The sequence below is a fragment of the Mastomys coucha genome, unplaced genomic scaffold (genome assembly GCF_008632895.1).
Source record: "Mastomys coucha isolate ucsf_1 unplaced genomic scaffold, UCSF_Mcou_1 pScaffold23, whole genome shotgun sequence".
Classification (NCBI taxonomy): domain Eukaryota; kingdom Metazoa; phylum Chordata; class Mammalia; order Rodentia; family Muridae; genus Mastomys; species Mastomys coucha.
Window position 1 is genome coordinate 65,816,554 of NW_022196906.1, and position 21,561 is coordinate 65,838,114.

At 41.8% G+C, this 21,561-nt stretch overlaps 2 protein-coding genes across 2 annotated transcripts in view; one reads left to right on the forward strand and one right to left on the reverse strand.

The window, feature by feature from the left end:
• Positions 1–4,106: 4,106 nt before the first annotated feature.
• On the reverse strand, positions 4,107–9,031 carry LOC116073644. The gene is made up of 5 exons (XM_031345706.1): positions 8,321–9,031; positions 7,257–7,308; positions 6,726–6,772; positions 4,470–4,567; positions 4,107–4,374 (listed from the first exon to the last, which is right to left on the reverse strand). The coding sequence occupies exons 1-4, from the start codon at positions 9,029–9,031 to the stop codon at positions 4,565–4,567; spliced, it is 813 nt and encodes a 270-aa protein (XP_031201566.1). The 3' UTR covers positions 4,107–4,374; positions 4,470–4,564.
• Aldh1a2 (aldehyde dehydrogenase 1 family member A2) overlaps positions 8,688–21,561 on the forward strand; it is a 78,637-nt gene continuing 65,763 nt past the window's right edge. The window contains exon 1 of the mRNA XM_031344587.1: positions 8,688–9,146. Coding sequence (XP_031200447.1) covers positions 9,030–9,146 — 117 coding nt within the window. The 5' untranslated portion in view covers positions 8,688–9,029. The remainder of the gene's footprint in view (positions 9,147–21,561) is intronic.

Here is a 21,561-nt window from a genome sequence, read left to right on the forward strand (position 1 = left end):
TCTCTCTCTCTCTCTCTCTCTCTCTCTCTCTCTTTCTCCCTCTCTCTCTCTCTTACCAAATTATCTCCTCAGTTTATGAAACATTCCCACTGATTCATTATAGACCTCTGCTGTGGTGTGAATAGGAATGGCCCCCCATAGACTCCTTATAGACCTCTGCTGTGGTGTGAATAGGAATGGCCACTCCCATAGACTCGTTATAGACCTCTGCTGTGGTGTGAATAGGAATGGCCCCCCCATGGATTCGTGTGTTTGATTGCTTGGCCATAAAAGCACTGTTAGGAGTTGTAGCCTTGTTGGAGTAGGCGTGGTCTTGGAGGACGTGAGTCACTGTGGGGGTGGGCTTCGAGCTCTTCTATGCTCAAGCTACACCTAGTGTGACACACAGTCCCTCTATGCTGCCTATGGATCAAGATGTGGAACTCTCAGCTCCTTTTCCAGCACCATGTCTGCCTGCATGCTCTACTCCCATGCTTCCCTTCATGGTGATAATCGACTGAGCCTCTGAACTGTAAGCCAGCCCTACCTAAATGTTTTTCTTTACGAATTGTACAGTCATGTTGTTTCTTCACAGCAATTAAATCCTAACTAAGACAGCATCAGTCTTGGTTTGACATGGAGGTCACAGTACCACAGATTTTTGTCGGTGGCTTTTCCCACCTGGCATTCTTGGCACTATCAATATTTCAAGTGAATTCCAGACCTCACACACGTTTCCTGATGTTGATGACTTTCTTCTTAGCTACAGCAAGGGATGACCTCTTCAGAGCCAGAGAAATAAGCAGCCAGAAGTCTGACAACTGAACATGTGTGCAAGTTCAATTTGTGTTCCCTGAATTATCAGCACTCCAAATACAACTAAATTTTAGGAGCATCTAGTTTCCTAAGGAAAGCCAGTACACCTGCTTCAAGCTGCAAAAATCACATGAGTTTGAAATGAGCCTAATACATACCACAGTTTAAAATGTTTAATTTTGGGGCTAAGAGCACTTCTTTCTCTTCCAGAGTACCAGGGTTTGGTTCCCAGCACTAATATGGTAGCTCATAGCAGCCTGAGACTCCAGTTCTAGAAGATTTGACACCCTCTTCTGACCTCCACAGGCTCCTTCAGGGAGCTGTACGTATATATACACTGGGGAATACATGCACACATAAAATAAAAAAGTATTTACAATGTTTAATTTGTAATACCAATTGTGCCCTTATGTATATTTTCCTAAGCATGTATTATTTTAAAACTTTGCATTAGAAAAATGTTATTGCTTAGAATGGTGATGTAGATCTGTACACTACAGGTAATTTTGGGTGTAAAAAAATGTGTTTTCAGATGTTTCTCTTTCAGTCTTGATTCCTATAGTCTTCCAAAAAGGGAGCTATCTCTGAGCAGAGACTCTCAAATGGAAAGTTCATGTGTTTAAATTACATAATAGATTGCTTCTTTTTTTGTAGCTGGAAACTTTGAGTTTCATGTGGTAAGCAGATGCTGTTCCCTGTGCTGCCTCCATATTCATTAGCCTATAATGAATCTATTAATTAAATATGTAAGTTTGACTAATTAGATGAAAGACATTTCTTCAGATTTAAAGGGTAATAATAAAAAATTTAAACTGCAACACCAAATCAAGCATTTAAGAGTTGATAAATGTGAACTGGAAAGTGCACAATTCCAACATAAATTAGTTAATTGTCTCTGTTAATTTAGGTGAAATACATTAGTGAAAAGGTCAGTCCATTTGAGGCTCTATCTGTTTTTCAGATACTAAATTTAAAATAGCAAAGCAAGAGCAGTAGGAAATGAGCTCGGAACCCAAGCTTCCAACCCAGAAGCTGTGGAATGGAACTTTGGTGATAAGTACAATGCCCAGGCCCCATCTGAATATCAGTCAATACCCTGCGACCCTTTTGAAAATGTTTCAGTTTCCTTTCTGTTGTAATAAAATGCTTGGACCAAGCTCACAGTCTTATCACTGAAGGAAGTCTGAGCAGGAACTCAAGCAGAAACCAAGAATACAGGCTTAACTAGCTTTCTTATACAGTCCAGGATTGTCTGCTCAGGAATTGGGGCTGCCTATAGTAGACTGGGTCCACCTACGTCAATCAACAAGACATTTCCCCCACAGACATACCTATAGGCCAGTCTGATTTGGGTAACCCCTCAGTTGAGGCTTCCTTCTTAGGTGGCTGGTCTGTGTCAAGTTGACAGTCAAAACTGACCTGACAGAGTAACTGAAGTCTCTGGAGTAGAGTCAGGCATTCATACTGTTTTACCCCCCAATTCCCTAAACAATTGGAATCAAGGTTAAAAATCATTGGACTGTTCCATGAATGTCTTTCCCCTCACCCCTAGATAATAAGCAGGAGTAAGATGGCCAAATATATAAACATAAGAAAACTGCCAATATTACAAGTAATAGCTGCTTTTCTGCTGTGGGGAAAATGAACTGGTTTCTTCTCTATTCCTTCTCTCTCTTCTTGCAGCGATGAGTCACACACTTAAGATCATGCCATTTGGATCTGGAAATCTAAAAGTGGTGTCAGTTCCCAGCATTTGCTTTTGGGAATCCCAGTTTAGTTAAGTGCGATGGATCACAAGATAGGGCTAAGGAGAAGGTTCAGTCAGCACAGTGCTGTGGCTCTGAGTTCCATCCCCAGAAGCCATGTGAAAAGCTGGGGTGTGGTGGTGCATGCTTGGTATCCACATGCAAGCAGACACATGAAGAGAGCAGGACTCACTCACTGGCTAGTCAGCCCAGCCGGATCAGCGGGTTCCTAATGAGTGAGTCTCTCTTTTAAAAAGTGTTAAAGTAGAGAGCGTCTAGAGGGTCAACCACCAAGGCTGTTCTCTGCTCTCAAAGGCATACACATAAGCACACATATGAATGGAAAGTGTCATAAGAGTTTTCTGTTGGACCTCATGTTGGAAAACCCTGTGTTTATCTTTTGGGATTTGTATCTGTTCCCATAGCAATCAAAAGTACAAAGAGACCCATGGAAGGCCCTACAGAAATAATTGATGGGCTTTTGTCTTTTCTAATATGGTCTTTCTTTTACCTTTTTTAAAAGATTCATTTATTTATTATATGTGAGTACACTGTAGCTGTCTTCAGACACTCCAGAAGAGGGAATCAGATCTCGTTACAGATGGTTATGAGCCACCATGTGGTTGCTGGGATTTAAGCTCAGAACCCTCAGAAGAGCAGTCAGTGCTCTTAACCACTGAGCCATCTCTCCAGCCCGATATTGTCTTTCACAACTATTCTGCACTTCTCCTGAGGCTATCCAATACCTTTGCATATTAGTTATTGTCATTCAAATGCAGTACAAATTCAAAGATAGGGACATGTCACATAGGTGTGTGTGTGTGTGTGTGTGTGTGTGTGTGTTCTTTATAAACTAGTATCTCCAGGTTTATCAACAGCAGCCAGGAAGCCACGGTCGCACTGAAGCAAGGCTCCTTGTTATTTACTTCTGGGTGTTCAAAGTGGATGCTCATGTCCTGTCATTGAACGCCTCCTGTTTTGGCCCTTCCACACAACATTTATAGTTGAGAAGTAGTTAATTTTCCTCCTCTGCTACAAAGATATCTAGTATCTCTTTCTTTCCAGGATGCAATGAAGGACAACAAGGATTGTTCGTTTAGTTTTGTTTTCTAGTGGCTCCGAATATGGGTCTTTATCCCCAACAGGACTGATGTTTACACGAGAACACCTTATTCCCCCAAAGATCCTTGGAGGTGAATATCTACAAAAAGCCAGCTCTTGGGAGGAAGTGTGTGCAGAGGAACGAAAGACCTCTATGGAAAGCAATAGGAGCCAAGAACTCCGTATCGAGGTGAGGGATTTTAAAAGTCAAAAGAAAAATGTAAACTCAGGAACATGAAATAGGGGGTGGGGATTTGAATTATATGCCAAGTACTTAAATGGTTGGAAAACATCTATATCCGGACCTGGGAGGCTAAGATGGCTCAGCAGGTAACAGGTACCTGCTGCCAAGCCTGAACACCTGAGTTTGGTCCTGGAGATCCACACGGTGGAAGGAGAGAACCAAACCAACTTTCAAAAAGTTGCTTTCTGACTTTCACATGCACGCCATGGAATGTGCACGCACAATCCTCCCCCAACACAATATAAATGTAAAAATCTCCTATCCTGACATAGTTGTAATAGTTGTGGCTAATCTGTGACTCACACAACTCTATCTCTAAAAGTGTATGTGAACAGGTTCTAAGTATATTTTCTATGGCAAATTTTATTTTATTTTATTTTATTTTATTTGGTTTTTCAACAAATTTTATTTTTTAAAGATATTTTAATGACAGTCTTCCTTCTAAACCATCTTCTATCTAAAATGTTTCTGAATCTCCAAGATGTTTTCCTGCAAATTAATTCAAATTAAATTTTATTAAGACGTTTTAGGATCAGACCAAACACAAAGAACGTTAAAACTCTTATTCATCTGCACATACGTACCATCAGCTGCAGAGGGCGCTGATGCCATTTTCCTCAGGCCTGGCAGAAAAGACTGCCAGCGGGGATCTTCATTTCTTCCCTCTTTTAAAGTGTGGTTACTGATAAAACACAAAGTTCAACTGCATAACCTTGATTACTCATTATAGCGTGTATATAAAGTAGAAATGAGTATTACAAAGACCACAAATCTAGTTCCCACTTTTAAAATCATCTCCTGGAGTCCCCCAAACATGGAGGATCCTTTTCAAAAGGAAAGTGTTATGCTCTGTACTGAAGCAGAGTTTTGGAGTCCTAACCAGTCAGTAACCCACATCCTGCAGCCACAGATATTCCCTTTCATGGAATACAGTGACCAGAGGCCACATTAAGAAACGAGGGAGTTAATATCTAGAGAATTTTTATAGCTAATAAATGGTCCAATCTCAGCCTCTTCTGGGCATTAGGAGGAAGAGCTAATTAAATGGGTGTTTAGATGACCAATAAAAAGTTAATATTGATGTTAAATAAGTGCATTTGTTTTATAGAATTTTCATAATAGGTCCAAAATACTTCATTAAACATTTCTGGGCAAAAATAGGTAAAGCTCTTTGTGAAAGCTTTTGTTAATGAATAATATGTATTTCACTCTAAATATTCTCTGTGTTAAGCTTGTCTGTTAGACTTTTCAGGAAACATTTTAAATAAAGTGGCCAGGCACATCCCATTGGAGATGGATGAGACCATTAGGAGACACTTAGATTTGAAATGAGCTCTGAGATCATTCTGCCTACAACCCAAGGGCCCTGATTTTTTTTTTTAATATTTCAAACAATGTGCCTCTTTCAAATCATTAGACTTAAAGACATTTAAGGAACTGATTCGATTAACCCGGATGATAGAAAGGCTATAACATGTGATTTATTTTTTTGAAGATAAATTACAATGCCAGCATATCAGTTGGAAAAGGTAGGCTGTCAGCGTGGTTAGTGATGGAAATGGGAAGGCCATTAAGCTGGCCATCTGACAAGGAGACTCTTCCAGAACATAGAGGCTCGATGTCCCAGCTGAATGTTCAGCTACCATCGAAACAAAGGTACCTCCCTGCAGAGGAATCTTTAGGTCCCACTCAGGCTCTTTTGTTGATTTAGAAGGCACACTTCTTAATAAATACTTGCATACTCTTAAAAGCCTCTACTATGCAGCCCAAATTGTTATGGTTGTATCCCTTAAAGACAACCTTCACATAAAACCCTGGCCTCGAAATTACAACGTTGCGTTCCATGTTTCAGGTGAGGAAATATGAGGCAAGAGTTTATTTTTCTCCTCTACAACTCCAGGATATTGGCTCCACTGGGCCTAATAAATTGTTTTCACAAGGAAACAGCATTCTGTAGCTTAGGTTACCTGGTGCAGGGGGTTTCAAATGAGATGTATCCTAAACAATAAATAATTACAGATTGGGGAGGTTGGGAGGAGAAATGTTGTAAGGGTGGGAAAAAATATGCTGTAACCAAATCAGGGGCAAAGACCAAAACTTAGAAACAGGAAGACTGTTTCCAAAATTATATGATCTACGGAGGAAACGAGACAATGACAAAACAAGATAATAAAGAAAAAGGAGAAAAGAAAGAAAACATTGAGGAGAGACATGGAGAGGGTCTTTAACATGGAGGAACATACGTCCCGAGGGTCTACAAAAGGTAGGCTAAACAAGTATTATGGCTACAAAGTATTCTGTTCCCTGCTAAATTTTGTTCCCACTTTGAAGTGAAGCTTCAAAGTGAAGGTCCAAAGGTGGCTATAATCTGGAGTTTAAGATACGGAGGGTTTCCCATCTGAATACATGAAGGGAGGCATCTGTACAAATGCTTGAATGTGAACATGCATAGCAAAAGACAGAACAAGTAACAAAGTTTACAGCCTCAGAGACAATGTGCTCTTTACTGGGAGAAGGCAGGGAAGTTGCGTCCACTGGTGGGAGCTGACAGCTAGAGTACTTTCACTCAGATCAGCCAATAAGAATGCTTTAATTACAGTGCCTCGTGTTGTTTTAGGAACCCAGGAAGGCAGATGGGAAATAGAAGACTTTGGTCCTGTGATGATCACTTCACTGTCTAATTACAAAGTGTTGAGAGGGGCCACGAGGGGCCACGAGGGGCTACGAAGGGCCACGAGGGAACAATTCAAACCAGCTGTCATTGAGCATGACCTAGGAGATGTCCAGAGATGTTAAGTCAAGACACACTCCCTTACCTTCCAAGATAGAACTCAATTTACCTGCATCAAATGTTGATAAATCCTACGATCCAGGCATACTGGCTGGTCTTTCAAATTGCAGGGAGCAAATAAGAGATGGAAGAGATGGGTCAAAAGTGCAGACTTTGGCTTATGCTTTTAGACAGTCCTTCCAGACCATTTTCAGCCGTACCACCCAACACAAGATTCCCCTTTTTCTTTCTTCCTCAAAGACTTCTAATGGCTTTTCAGTACTTCCATCATTAAATTCCCCAGAAGCATTAAGGTTCCCACAACCTGGAGTTAACTGCCTTGCCAGCCCTGTTGGCTGCATCTGATGCTCCCTGGAACATTCTCCAACAGCTCTGTTCAGGTGCCTTTGCAGCCTCAGCTGCAGTGTTCCTACCTCTACCAGTGAAGTTTCACTTCCCTAGCTACAAGCAGGGCAAAGGTCAGCTTCCCTAGATACTCAGCCTCCGCTTAGGTGGAGCACCAAGGTCTTGTCCTTGCTCCATTTCTGAGAGCTGTCTGTCTTATAGATCTATAGATCTACAGGAAAGGTGGTGAGCTTACCGGGGAAACAAGGCTCTTCATCTAGTTTTAAAGTGTCCTCCAGCATTGTGCCCTGCTTGGAAGAGGGGGAAAATACCTTTGAACAAAACAAAACAAATGAACAACAACAACAAAAACAACAAAAAACACCCCCAAACAACAACTACAACAATAAACCAAAACCAAGAACAGCAACAAAAACTATTTATTTGCTGGGGCTTTTGCCCTTCCTTTATCAAATCCTGAGATCACCCCCCCACAAAAAAAACACACTCTCTGTCTCTCTGTCTCTATCTCTCTCCCCTCCCTCTTCCCTTCCTTCCCCTCCTCCTCCTGTAAGGGAGGACGAATTTGAACTTCTAATCCTCTTGCCTCTAAAGCCCCAGTGGGATGCTGGGAATTACAGACATGCATCACTACCCCAGTTCGACATGGTGCTGGCAACTGAACCCAGCATTCTAGGCAAGCACTCTACCTACAGAGCTACCTTCCCACCAATCTTCTTATTCTTTCTCAGTCTTCTACAGCTTAAATAAAAGCAATTCTTTTATTTCGGTTATCAAGACACACTCTTTGGCCATAAATGTTCCCTGTGTTGTTGCTCTACGACACAGTCTGCTCGGGTCACTTTTAGGCAGATACTCTGTGTTCTCGGAGCCTGGTACTTGTCTCACAAACTCAATTAAGACAACAGCATTCTGTCTGCATAGAATCTAAGCACCAATCATTTGGGAATTTTAGTTATTGAACAGATCTAAAGTAAGTGTTTTGTAGTGAACACCATGCAAAGAAATGGTTGGGTCAAGGGGTTCTGAAAACGAGGTGAGAGGGAAGCAGTTGCTTGGGAGTTGAAAGTCTTCCATAGAAAACCTGGAAGAATCAGTGTGGATAAGGCTGTGAGGCTTTCACAGGGATGGAGGTGGAAATCCCTATAAAGAGCTAGCTATATGGGGTGGTGATGTTGGTCCAATGATTCTCCCACACAATCTGGAGTGAACTGTCTAGGTTCCTGATTCCTGATCAGCCCCCATCTTAACTATAAGGCTGTTTGTAAGACGAGAAGGGATGGAGATGGGAGTTCAAACCAGAGGTCTGACAGGATGCCCAGAAGAGCAACAGAAAATCGCGTGTTTCCGGGTGTGGTTGGGACAGAGGGAAGGAAAGGGTTGGAAGGAGAACATCAAGACCCGGGATAGCCAGGCAACCCAAAGGCAGAAGAAGCCCACGGCCTCCGGCACTGCTAGGCCGCGGGGCCGGCAGAGGGCAGCAGTTGGGCTGAGAAGCCTGGCGGGGGCCAGCGCGGCGTCGGCGGTTCCAGAAGGTTCTCCCTGGGAGCGTGGGGAGCATCTATCGCCCCACCCAGTGGCCACGCGCCCTTCGCGCCACGTGGAAGGCTGGGCGAAGGCGCTCTCAGGCTGCTCGGGACCCCGCGGGGAGGAGAAGGAGCGAGTGGAGGGAAGGGCGCGGGGCTCGGCGGGGCCGCCGGAGCTCGGGCGCCTCTCGTCCGGGCCGGCCAGCGCTAAGGCTCGCGGGGCCGCCGTGGGCCAGCGGGGTCCCGGCCGAGGCTGCGCTCCTGCCGTCGAGGGCCCCCGGGACGCGCCCGCGGGAGCGTGGACCGCGGACTTGACCGTGCGGGCGCCGCGCGCGGCCGTATGCAAATGTCCTCCTGGGCCGGCCCCCCGCGCCTGTGGGCCGCACGTCCAATAAGAAGCGCGCCCCGCTTGACACCTGCCTATATACAGCGAGCGCGCCCCGGCCGCGCAGCGCCCCGCGCACACCCACCCGCGGCCGCCCATGACTTCCAGCGAGATCGCCATGCCCGGCGAGGTGAAGGCCGACCCCGCCGCGCTCATGGCCTCGCTGCAGCTCCTGCCGTCGCCCACGCCCAACCTCGAGATCAAGTACACCAAGGTAAAGCCCGTCCCGCGGACGCTTTCTAGAAGCTTCCTCCGTGGATCTTTTCAGAGGCCGGGGCCCGGAGATCGCCTGTCATCCCCCGCGCCTCCGTGGGGACCGCGATGCGGGCTCCTCAAGTCCCGCCCCGGCTTGGGGAGCGTCTCGGGGGAACCAACTGGTCCCAACCAGAAGGCAGCGCGGGGCTCGCCCGCGCCGGCGGACGGTGGTGACGACCTCGGGACTGCCTGGGGGAGGTGGGATTGCCCAGGACAGACCTAGGTCCAGTTCTGGGGTCCCCTAGGACTCCTTAGAGCCGGCTAGGGTCCGCTCCTGGGGTTCCCTAGATGTCCCCAGGGCAGAAAGAGGCTTAGTTCTGGGGTCCCTGAGATCCCACAGCAGACCTGAAGTCCGGATCAGCGAGACCCCAAGTTTCATCAGAGCAAATGGCTCTGGGGTCCCCCAGGTCTCCTCAGAGCTGTCCGGGCTCCGGCTTGCGGGGGGGGGGGGTGTTCCCCTGGGTTTCCTCAGAGCACACTCGGGTGTCGTTCTCTCGGTCCCTCGGTCTCAGAGCAGACCGGGGTTCCCCCGCCAGGGTGGCGTTGCGGTCCGGTGTCGCCCCGCGGTCCCTCGGATCCGGGGCTGCGCGGCCGCGCGGGCTTAGCTTCCCTCGGAGCCGAGTGGCTGAAAGGTTGTCAGGACCTGAGTCCCACAGACATCGCGGGGACATGGCCGAAACGCAATAGGTCTATGCCAGGATTTCCTCGGGATTTTGAAGGCAATGGACATTTTAGAAAAGGGAAAACAACTGAATTCACGCAAATTAGCGAGGTCACTTTTGCACTTGATGAGAACCTAATGATTTTTTTTTTCCTAACGAATTCTGACATCTTAGTTTGTCAAGCACGAATTATTGTTGTTAAATCGCATTAAAAAGCAATACACTCCTGCTGCCCCCCATGTGAATTGATCCCCTATCACCACCACCACCACCGTTCTCAGAGGAAAAAAAATATCAATGGGGAGAATTTGTGAAATACATGCACAAAGGGATTGAATGTTATAGCAGAGAGGCGAGGGTAGCCTCTAAAGCCACGCTTCTTGAGTTCATTTTAGAATTCTCTTATTTGGTTTTCATTCCTACCGCAAACTTTCGCCAGTTAACTGCGGCTCACGATACAGCTGATAAGCGTTCCACCGCGGGCATTAGGCGATCCGCGAAGAGCAGAAAAGTTAACGTTGTTCGCATCTGACATCTGTTATAGTTGAAAGAGAAATGCAAAAACATCGTTTCTGAATTTTTGTTGCATTGAGTTTCGGAATAAGGATCAGTAGGATTCGTATTTTTGAATGTGGATTTAATGTACCTGTTAGCTTTTAGATGGTGTGACAAATTTTTGAAAGCCATTTTAATGAGAGGTCGTTAATGGTTATAGCCCTTTAGGCATTGTTTGCATAACAATAGTGCCAGTGTGTGGCACATCTCCGGGTTTAGGAACAAACCCGGGAAGCCTGCACATAAAAGTTTTGTTTTATGAGGGTCCCAGACCTCTTCAGATGCGCTTTAGAGATCTTAAGAGGCAAGATCCACACGTGATTCCGGAGGGTTTGTTTTACACTTACTTTTGATCAGATCATCCAAACAGCCCCTGAAAGTCTGCAGTAGATATCTTTTTTCAGAATTTCATTTGGAAGCTCCTCCAATTCTCCTTTTCTCTAGCCACCCCCTCTCTTCTCTCTCTTGTTCTACCCCAGTAGGAAAGACAACTGATTTATAGCTAATTGGAGCCTTTAATGTCGGAGTCTTTTTAGCTCCGTGAAGACTTTTATCCAGTATCCACTTTCCCACTTATTACCAAGAAAAACAATCAGAAATGAAATAATGGATTGTAACTTGATTCTTTAATTTGTGGGGAGGAGGCGCCTTATTTTTTGTCTTGACAAACAACCCTCGTAAATGGTGGAGTAACACTCATCTACAGGAGAGCTCTTTCACAAAAACTTGTAAAATCAGGTATCGTGAGCACTCCCAGCAGCTTCTGTGCGCAGCTCTTTAGTGAGACTTCTATACTTTCTAAAACAGGAATCACGAACAACCAGTTCTAGTTCATTTTATTTTAACAGAAAGAACAGGGACTGCTCTTTTGATAGCTTGAGGGTTTTTTTTTTTCTTTTCTCTTCAAAAGAAAGAGTTGGGAGGTCTTTTAAAATCTCATTCATGATCATCGAAAGTGAGGGGAAATATATTAGCAATTCCAAACAGAACAATGAACAAGGTAGATGGGCAATCCTTTAGTGCTTTCCTGTTTGTTAGGAGATATTTAAAAGGTATTATGCCTTGGGAATCTGTTGAAAAAAAAAAAGGAAACAAAACATTTGCATCAAATAAAGGTACTATGCAGCAAATAAATTTATAATTAATTTTGTCTTGTTAAACATATTCTCATTGAATGGTACTATAATATGATTTTCTATGTGATTTGACAAGACTATAAACTAATTAGTGACCAACATAACTGGTCAGATTATGAGAATTTTAAAAATATGTCCTTAGACTCTTTAGCACTTGTGATCCTACATTTATCTGCCATTTTAATCCCTTTACTTCTTCTTCCAAAAGGACTTTGCTCTTTTAAAATAAGGGAATGGGGAATATAGTCAATATTGTGTTAATGCCAATTTCCGTCAAAGGTTCTGTAAAAAAAAAAAAATTGCTATGAAAGCAAAGTTCAACCTAGAAGGATTCTGAAAGAGCTTAAGTGTGGCTTTGTATTGGCTTTTAGGCAATTGCATTCCATTAAAAATAAAATAAGCCTGCTGCTTGTTCCAAGTTCCAGTGTCCAGTTTAGATTAAGAAGAAAGGACAGTAATGCCTTTGGAATATGGCTATTTCCTTTTTCTCCTAACACAGGAACTTAGTCCCCAAGCTTCTTAAATGATTCTTGCTGAGAAATGGTGGATTTATTTGTTTCAAACCTTGTAATCAAGAAAGAAGAATACTGGCATAAAGAAAGCGCGGAGAGCGTCCGTGTGGAGCTGAGAGAATGATTGCTCCTTTGTGTTCTTTGAAGACTGCTTAATAGCTGTGTTTAGCTATGTGTTTCTCAGTTAGTTTTTCTGAATTATTTCTGTTTCATCTGCCTGGCTTTTGTATTGCCGTTCATGTTCTGGGAGCATACATGTTGTAAAACTAAGGCTGAAGCATTCTCCTAAGAACTGCCCCTGACTTCAGGGAGGGGTGGGGTCTCTCTTCCTCTCATGGTCTCCCTTCCTTCTTTCTCTCTCCCTTTCACAGATTTCCAGGTCTTTAAAAAGTTTCTTTATTTCACTTATGCTTAATGCTTTCTCTGTTGGTTCCATCTTTCCTTCTGGCTCTACTGGTTCATTCTTGGAGTGAGCAACTGAAAAATGTCTGTAGCTTGGAACATACTGGGTTCTGTGTTCTCCCAGCATTTGATGTTGTGGGGAGGTATCAGGGTCCACAAAGCACATTTGTTGAGCACTGTATGTTACACCTACAAGAGAAAACACAAAAGGCAGCTCACTGGGAAAAATCAGAACAAATGTACATTTGGGTACCTACTGTTTATTCTTTTATTTGTTCATTTAATAGCCTTTTAATAAGTGCACTCTGTTTTCCCGGGTCAATTTCAACTCAGTTCAAAGGGGTTTTGAGGGGCCGTGTTCTTAACAATAGTGTAAATTGGATTATGGAACATCTGCCTTCTAGGAACTTAAAGTCTTATTAGGAAGATTGAGTGCCAGAATTTTCTTGTCAACATAGCAGTTGATCAAATTCATCAGTTGAGCAGTTGATCAGTTGGTCAATGTAATGAGAATGTTTGCAATGTCGCTTGCATTTTCATAGGGCCAACTGTTTTACTTAGCACTTTCACACGTGCACACATTTTAATTCTGTAAAATCCTTTGAAAGAGAATAAAAATAGAAGTGATTGATAAGGGGGAACTTGGCCTTGAATTTTGAAAAAAAGAGCATTCTTGTACTCTTTACTTTTCTTATTTATGACACTTTCTTTTAATGTAGAAAGCTTACATCTTCACTTTTTGTGTTACTTCTAGTGGAATCAGAAGAATATGAAACTGATCTACTCCACTTAAAAGAGTCACCTCTATAATTTTTCTTAAAATACATTTTAATTTTAAGTGTATTTAGGTATCCCTGAGTGTGTGTCTGAGGAGCCCAGGGAACGGTATCCTCTGGTGCTGCAGGTTGTGAGCCACTTGATGTGAGTGCTGGGAACCGAACCCAGGCCCTCTGCAAGAATAGCAAGTGCTTTCCACCACTTGAGCCATATTTCCAGCACCACCTTTATAATTTTTGATTCACTGATTTTAATTTACTATTTGTTATTTTTATGGTTGTTCTTGGCCATGATCCTCTTCTGCCTTGCCATTACGGATCTCATTCTAAACTTCCATTCCAAATCTTACTCATGGTGTTTGGCTGTTTTGCTAATAAGTTATCCATCTAGCTGCCTGTGTATGGAAGACTTTCAGTGTTCTTGTTCCCTCCCCTCTCCCTCTCTCTTTCTCTCTCAAACCATTTCAGAGTCTGGAAAGATGGTTCAGTTGGTAAAGCACTTGGCCTGCAAGATTGAGGGCCTGATATCTTCTCCTCATCTCCTCGCCACACATGTGACAGCCCATGCCCACAGCCTCACTGCTGACAATATGGAGACAGGAAAATCCCCAGGGCTTGCTAGTCCTCAGCCTGCTAGTCTGACTAAATAGGTGAGCTCCAGGTTCAGTGAGAGGCTTTGTCTTAAAAAACAAGATGAAAAGTGGCCAAGGAGGATATCTGACATTGACCTATGACCCCACTCCCACCCCCACACAGCAAAATACTTTTTAAAAATAAATATACAGCCTTTTGATGTTTGTATCATCTCTTTTTAACAAAGGATAGCTAAATAATACCATTCTGGAACTTGGCTTAGATAATTCTCCTGAGGCCCTGACTTTCTACTTCAGAGACTGGGGTTGTTACACGGAACCATCATTTACTGAGGAACTTCTGTTTTATAGAATGATGAACAATAGTTTTTCTATTTCCGTGAAGACTTAGAAACCTGCTCTGTGAGATCTGACTTCAGTCTAGACAACCTTAAGAAAAGCCAGGCGTGTATACTTGGTTTTCTCTCTTTTCCATTAGTGAATCTCAATGATCCAACCCTGACCAAGCCAATAAGCCTCTCACGGCCCCAGTGCTGGCCTTCCTTAGTGGAACAATGAGATGCAAATACCGATGTGTGATTTTTGTGTCTTTTGTTGTTGTTGTTTGTTTTTGTCACTTTACAAACAGTTTACTATGGTCAACAGACTCTATACAGCTCACCTGGTTTTGCAAATATAGTTTTGGTGTAACACAGCCCTGTATGTTCAGGAACATATTGTCTATGGCTTCATTGCAATATCAGAGTTGAGACCTTGTAGCCGAGACCATATGGCCCACACTTTGAGAAAAGTTTATAAGCCCTTGACATGGAAAAAAGAAAGGGTTTGAGCTAAAATAGGCCTTTGGTCAAATCCTGGTCAAGGATGTATTTCTTGACTATGTGGACAGTTAACATATATTAAATACATGTTGTCAGGTCTTAGAAAGGAAGTAGTCAAGAGTACGTATGGGCATCTTCTCTCAAGGAGTTTCTTTACGGAGTTCAAGTTTCTACATTGATGGACTAGTAATACCTGCTTCTCAGGGTTCTCTTGAGTACTAAACAAGAAAGTATTTATAGAGACAATCAGCTAATGTTAATTTTTGTTTTGCAGGCATAATGATTTCATTTGGATCATAATTATTATATTTGTAGTTCCAAATTGAAGGTTGCCAATTTTAAAAAAGGTCAGAATTGAATTCTTATATGTGTACCATGTATTCCCACTCAGAGAGACTCCCTCAATGTTTCTTCAGCAGGTTGTTATATTTATCAAAAAGTCACTAAATTGATTTTCTAGCTAGTGTTTTAATAACAAATTCTTTATCTGACCCGAGTCAAGATTTAACATCAATATGTTCAGTTGGCTGAATCAAAATGCCAAGTTCTGAATACTTTTATAATATCTCTGAACAAAGACATAGCCATATATCTTTGGCAATGGAATAGTGTCTTTGATTTAAGTAATCTGAAATTGAAAAAAACTTTCACTGGCTTTGACTACTCAAGATAATGCCTAAATTTGGGAACAGAGGTCTTCCAGAAAGTGAACTATCTCCAGTGACTAATTGACAGCCTTCCTGGCCTCTTCTTAATTCCTTTATTTATGGTGACAGGTCATTTGAGACCCTTCATTTCCTCTCAAGCACAAATCTAATGCCAATAGAGTGGGTTGTCACTATGCCACTTTGACTAATTTTTAGATGCCTTTCAGACATTCTCAAAACCCTACTCCATGTAACTGTTCAAATATATTAAAGTTTCCAAATTGGGAATTTATTACTTTACTACTGGTATTTATTACTTGTTCATCTTGTTTTAATATTGAATTGTACTTCAGTTGTTTCCTTTTTAAATTATTAACTTTTTCCTGGTAGTGAGCTCTCTGCCACCAAAACTATGAAAATCTTACCTTTTATTAGCATATTCACTTAAGTTTCTGCATCACATGCTTTGAACACTCTCAGGCTTTGGAAGTGCCTGTGGGAATAACAATTGAGTGGCTGCCTAACCCTGCCTTCCCCTGACTTCTGCTGGGCTCTTTATCCTCCCTAGGACTCACATGGGAGTTAATTGCCCTCCTTGCAGTGTGGTTAAAAATTACAATATCTTGGGGTAAACATTCTCATTTTTATTCTAGAAAGAAGCCTTCCTGCTACAGTAGTTGGGCATTGGTGCCGGAGCATTGTCTGCTCAGCTTCTTTGCCCACATTTGACTTTTGAGAACAAAAGTAGAATGTTCTTTATCCCTAGAGCTTCTGAAAGACACAGTTTGCTGTCAGATGAAACTATAAGCATTTGTCTCTCGTTTGTAAGAATTTAGGGGAACATGAATATAAAGATTCCTTCTAATATTCATGAGAAAACACTTCAGAATAAATAAGAGATTGTATTTATATATTTAGCTATAATTTTTATTTATCTAGCCTAACCCTGCCTATTTCAATTTGTGTGTGTGTGTGTGTGTGTGTGTGTATGTAGCACTGGCTGTCCTGGTACTCACTCTGTAGACCAGGCTGGCCTTGAACTCAGAAATCTGCCTGCCTCTGCTTCCCAAGTGCTGGGATTAAAGGTGTGTGCCACCACTGCTCGGCCTTAAGTTTTGGTGCTTCAAATATTTTGCTTGAAGTATCCTGAAGGTTAAACTAAGACAAAAGGCTGTAGGTCACAAATCCTTTCCTATAGGTAAAACTGCGTCCAGGAAGTAAGTCTGACAAGATATTAAAAATTTAACAAACTTACTAATAGACAAAAATAACCTATAACCTAATTTTCTTTTTTTAAGCCACCAGGGGCCTAAACCAAATCCATGGACTGGGTATGATGATGTAAAAATGTAGGGTAAGAAGGTGCAATAACAAGGCCTTGGCTAGGGAAATGAAATTGGGAAATGCCTGTGTGAGTTTATGGGGACAACCAGAGGTCTTTCCTAAGAGTAAAATTTGGACTTCTTCATTAAGTCCTTTGTTGGGAGGAGATTAGGAGTCAATACAAAACTTTGATTTCATTACCTACCAAACATGAAACCAAGCAATTCTGCCTCACCTGTATTTTAAGTCTGATATCCACTATACCAATGTCACTTGGTAGAGAGGCTTTTCCATTTTTAAAATTTCAGATTCTTTATTTTATGTGTGTGTTGCTTGAATGTTTGTGTACCATGTCTGTGTCTAGTGCTCAAGAGGGTCAGAAGAAGGTGGTAGAATTCTCTAGAATTAGAGTTATGGATGGTCATGATCGACATGTGGGTGAGAGGGATTGAATCCAGGTTCTCACTTGCTCTTAAGTGCTGAGCCATTTTTCTAGTTCCAGAGAAAGCTTTCTAACTGTATTGCCTAGGGCCAATTTTATTTTTAGCTGGAGCTGGAGCTATCCTTTTGCTACCTAAATTTTTGCTCATTCATTTATCAGTTTAGCATTTATTAAGGCCTCTTTTGTACAAAACTTTGGTAGTTACTGTCTGACACAAAATGATACACGGATGTGGTCATCACTGGGAAGAACCTGAGTAGAAGTCCCACTCAGTCACGGAGTGAGGATGGGCTCATAAGAAGTCCCACTCAGCCACGGGGTGAGGATGGGCTCATAAGAAGTCCCACTCAGCCAGGAGTGAGGATGGGCTCATAAGGGACTCTCATGTGTGGTCACAGAATAGAAGTGTATCAAGTGCTTGAGGAATCAGAAATAAGGAGACTTTTCAGGCTAGTTGATCAGGATGCTGAATTGTTAGATTATCTACAAGAGGAATCTACTATATTAAAAAGGTACAGATGGTAACACAAGAGTGTGTTTGTATGAATATAATAATAGTTCACATCACAGATGATTTTCTCAATCTCAGGTTGAAGCTGCCTGTAGTAGAAGATTCATGAAACACACTTAACCTACCTGATAACAGCTTAGCAACAGTGTGCTGTAGAGGAAGGCTTGTGCACTCCAACATAGAGCTTCTAGGACTGCTGCTCCCATCCAGAGTCACCTGAGGGTGTTAGTTCACATTTCCCATGCTGGGGAAAAGAGCAGCATTTGAAAGACAGATTCTACTGCGTGGATATTGATTGCTTTTAAGCATAAAATTGAAAATCTTAAGTGAAGCCCTCGTGAATTGGAGACCATCTGTAATTACCACGTTTTAAAGAGTTGCACTGGGACCATCCTGCAAACTCCTACCAGTCCCTGTTTTTTCCCCCTCAGAGGTATTAACTTTTATCTTATCCATACACATAGGCTAATCCATAATCAGCATGTTGTTGTTCTGTGTAAGTGGCACCATGTTATATATATCTTGTGATATATTTTGCTTTGCTTGGCATCATACTTTCAAGGTTCACCTGTGTTGTCAGGTATACCTACAACTTATTAATTGTTATGATTATATATTATTTCATACTGTGTCTATATCCTAATTTTAATTTATGCAACTATTGACATTTAAAATATTTTCAGTATTTGCTATTAAACATGGTGCTGTGGTGATCAGACTTCAGTAGGTCTCCTTATATAACTCATAAAGAGTTTCTAGAATATACACATACAAGAGATTTGCTGGCTCATGACTGTATGCTCTCAAGGTTCAAATGGAAATGCCAGGCTTCTGTCTAATGTGGTTATGTAAGTTTCCATCTTTACTGTAAGTCCTCCAGAGGCCCCACTACTCGATCCTCACCTGTCCTTGAATTCTGAGATTTGCTAGACTTGGCACTCTGATAAGGACAGAGTGCCATCTTCCTGCTAAGATGACACTTCCTGCTGACATTTTCCTGATTTCTTGTGACACTAAGTGCCTCATAAATTCACTTGTCATTTGGCTTGTCTCCTAGGTAAACCAGCTATTTTTTCTCATATTTCTGTGTACACGTGTTAGTGTTGACTTATAGTAAGTTTTTCATTTTCAGAATTGCAGTCCTTTTGTCAGATATCTAATGTGCAAACATTTTCTTCTTGATTATATTCTTTGTCATCCTTTTTGTCTCATTTTCATAAAGATTAAATGCAAATGAAGAAATTTTGTTTCTTCACTAAGAGATACATTGTAATTGGAGGGTTTCAGGGTGTTCTTATATTGTTCTTATACTGGAAGTTTTGTTTTTTGTATTCATGTCACGCTCTCCCTGGAACTGGTATTTGTTGATGTGCAAGGATGCATAAACGATGCCCCTTATGGAAAGTCAGATATATTAATGGGTACATTATTTTGCTTTGTCTTTGAATTTTGTTCAGTGTAATCCTGTAATAAAATTAGGAAGTCTAGATTATAGGTCTCCGAGGCTGGTCTTCTCTTTTATGAAAGACTGTAAGAAATGAATAATTTTAATAACATTGGTTTCCCTAAACTAAGAATACACTTCTAGGTGAACTTATTTTAAAGCATCAAGGCAATATTTATTACAATTTACTTGTGCCATACTTGATTATTCTTATAACATTCTTACATTACCTATGACTGTAAGTGCTTGTACATTAAGCATTGTTAAGCTGGCAATATAGAAATGTCAGCTACTATTGTTCTCCTTCTGTAGGATTTGTTTGTTCTTTATGTCCCTTACTTTCTGTCTCTTCTGTGAGTACACACACTCACACACACACACATTCACACATCACTCAGTTTTGAAAGGCCATGGTGATTTAAAAAGTCTTTAATTATAAGATGCTTGTTTATAGGTTATGGAGAAAGCATGTCGAGGTGACAGTTTGAAAAATAATGTCTAGTCCAAAGTTCTTTTATAAAATCAAAAAATGAATTCAGGGGCTAAAGGGATGGTTCAGTGATCAAGAGTGCTAGCTGCTCTTCTAGAAGACATGAGTTCAATTCTTAGCATCCACATGGCAGCTCACAATGATTTGTACTTGTAGTCCCAATATATCTGACACTCTCTTCTATCCTCTTTGGACACTCATTCATGTGGCACACAGACAAATATTCAGGCAAACACTCATATACATAAAATAAATATAAGTAAAATCTCAAAAACAAAACAAAACAAAAAAACCCCAACTAAGTGTGTGTTTTATCCTACATGTATATTCCTTAGCATCGGGGCTGAAAATAACATTACAGTACTTCCCATTTTAATACTTTAACTTATGTTTTTAAAAGTCAAAGCTTGTACACTACACGTTTAACTTTGTGTTTGGATTCTGCAGGCAATATGATTGATGTAATTGTGTGTGCCTATAATTACAAAGACTATTGTCAGAGGGATTCTCTGACGGTGACATGGAGTCCAGCCCCTCTGGGCGTAGTCTCCTGTAACCCCTAACAGAGTTGTCTGCATGATATACTTCTCCACAATGAACTTCTCTTGCCTGTGTGCCCATATTACTTATTTGTATTTCTTTGAAGTTGTAGAACTTCATGTTGGAGATTATACTTCGTCTGTGTAATTCTATTACTAAATTGCAAACTCTTATTTATCAAGGCTTATATCAAAAGCATGGAGCTCTATGTGTAGCTGTGTAGAATGCTTTGAAAATATTTGCTGGATAAATTCCTACTGTATAATTTATTATTAATAGCTGCCAAACGGGCACTGCTTCACATATGAGTATATTTAATTTGTATGGTAATCCTATGATATGAATATTATAGTAATATCTCCCCTTTATGAGTGAAAACATTGAGCATATTTAAATTAAATACCTTTTCCTGGCTCCTCAACCATAGTAGGTAACAATGCCAGCATGCTATCCTCTTCTTTACTGTTGGTGACAGCAAGAAATGCACAGAAAAAAAATCCAATGTGGACCATGAGCTCAACTGACTTTTAACAATGCATTCCAAGCTCAATTCTTTGACTACAAATCCCAAATTTCCAGTTGATTGATATTTTCTGTGGTTACTAGCAGCAACAATTTGAGTAGTTAAAGAGAAAAGGCCAAGGGAGCGAACTGAGACATTCTGCCAGGCTGGGTATGAACGGCCTGGGTAGGTGTGATTCTGCAGGTGTCTGTAAAGACAGAGGGTGTTGGAGGATTCTTACAGGGTGAGGACTCACACACTGCCCTGAACAGCACCTGTCTGTTTGCTTCCTTTTCATTAAAAAGGTGCTTTTCTTTGTCGTGGTTATGGTGATTCCCTTGGCAAGGCATTGGTAGGTGTGTGCAGATTCATTCCTTTTTGGAAGCTCCCCTCCCCCAGCCAGTTATTTTGTATAATATTATTGTTACTTTGCAGAGTTACTTTTCAGAAAGAGTTGAGTGAAGGTGCTCACTTCTGCTGCCTATGAGGGCTTAGCACCTGTCCGTCCAGGTCCCGGGTCTGAGCATGAACGTGGAACAGTGCAGTCCAGGCAGCAGCCAAAGCTTTTTAATAGGGTCAGTGATGGAGGAGCTGACTGGGGGCATGGCTACCTTCTCATTGGAAATGGCTCAAAACTTCTATGCAAAGAAATGCTGACTCTGAGTTGTCTCCTTTGGTGGAGTCTTAGAGCCTTTACATTCCTTTCTTCATTTTCAAAGAGGAGCCTTTTTCTCTGCATGTCCCCACAGCCCCACCCCTCCTCACTCTTCCACCTCCCTTTATTCTTACTCACTTGTCTTGTCTTCTGTGTCTCAAAGTGTTTCTCTTTGGACAGCCCTCTGATAATGGGCAGCCCTGGGTAGACTCATTTACCTGTTTTTATAAAATAGATGATAGGCAACTTTTGTGGTTCTCGCTTCCAGCTGTTGGCCTAAATGGTCTTTAGGGAAACCAGAAGCAGTGAGCATAGAATAGCCACATTTGACTAATATGAGTCCTCTTGAGTATTTAGTAATTA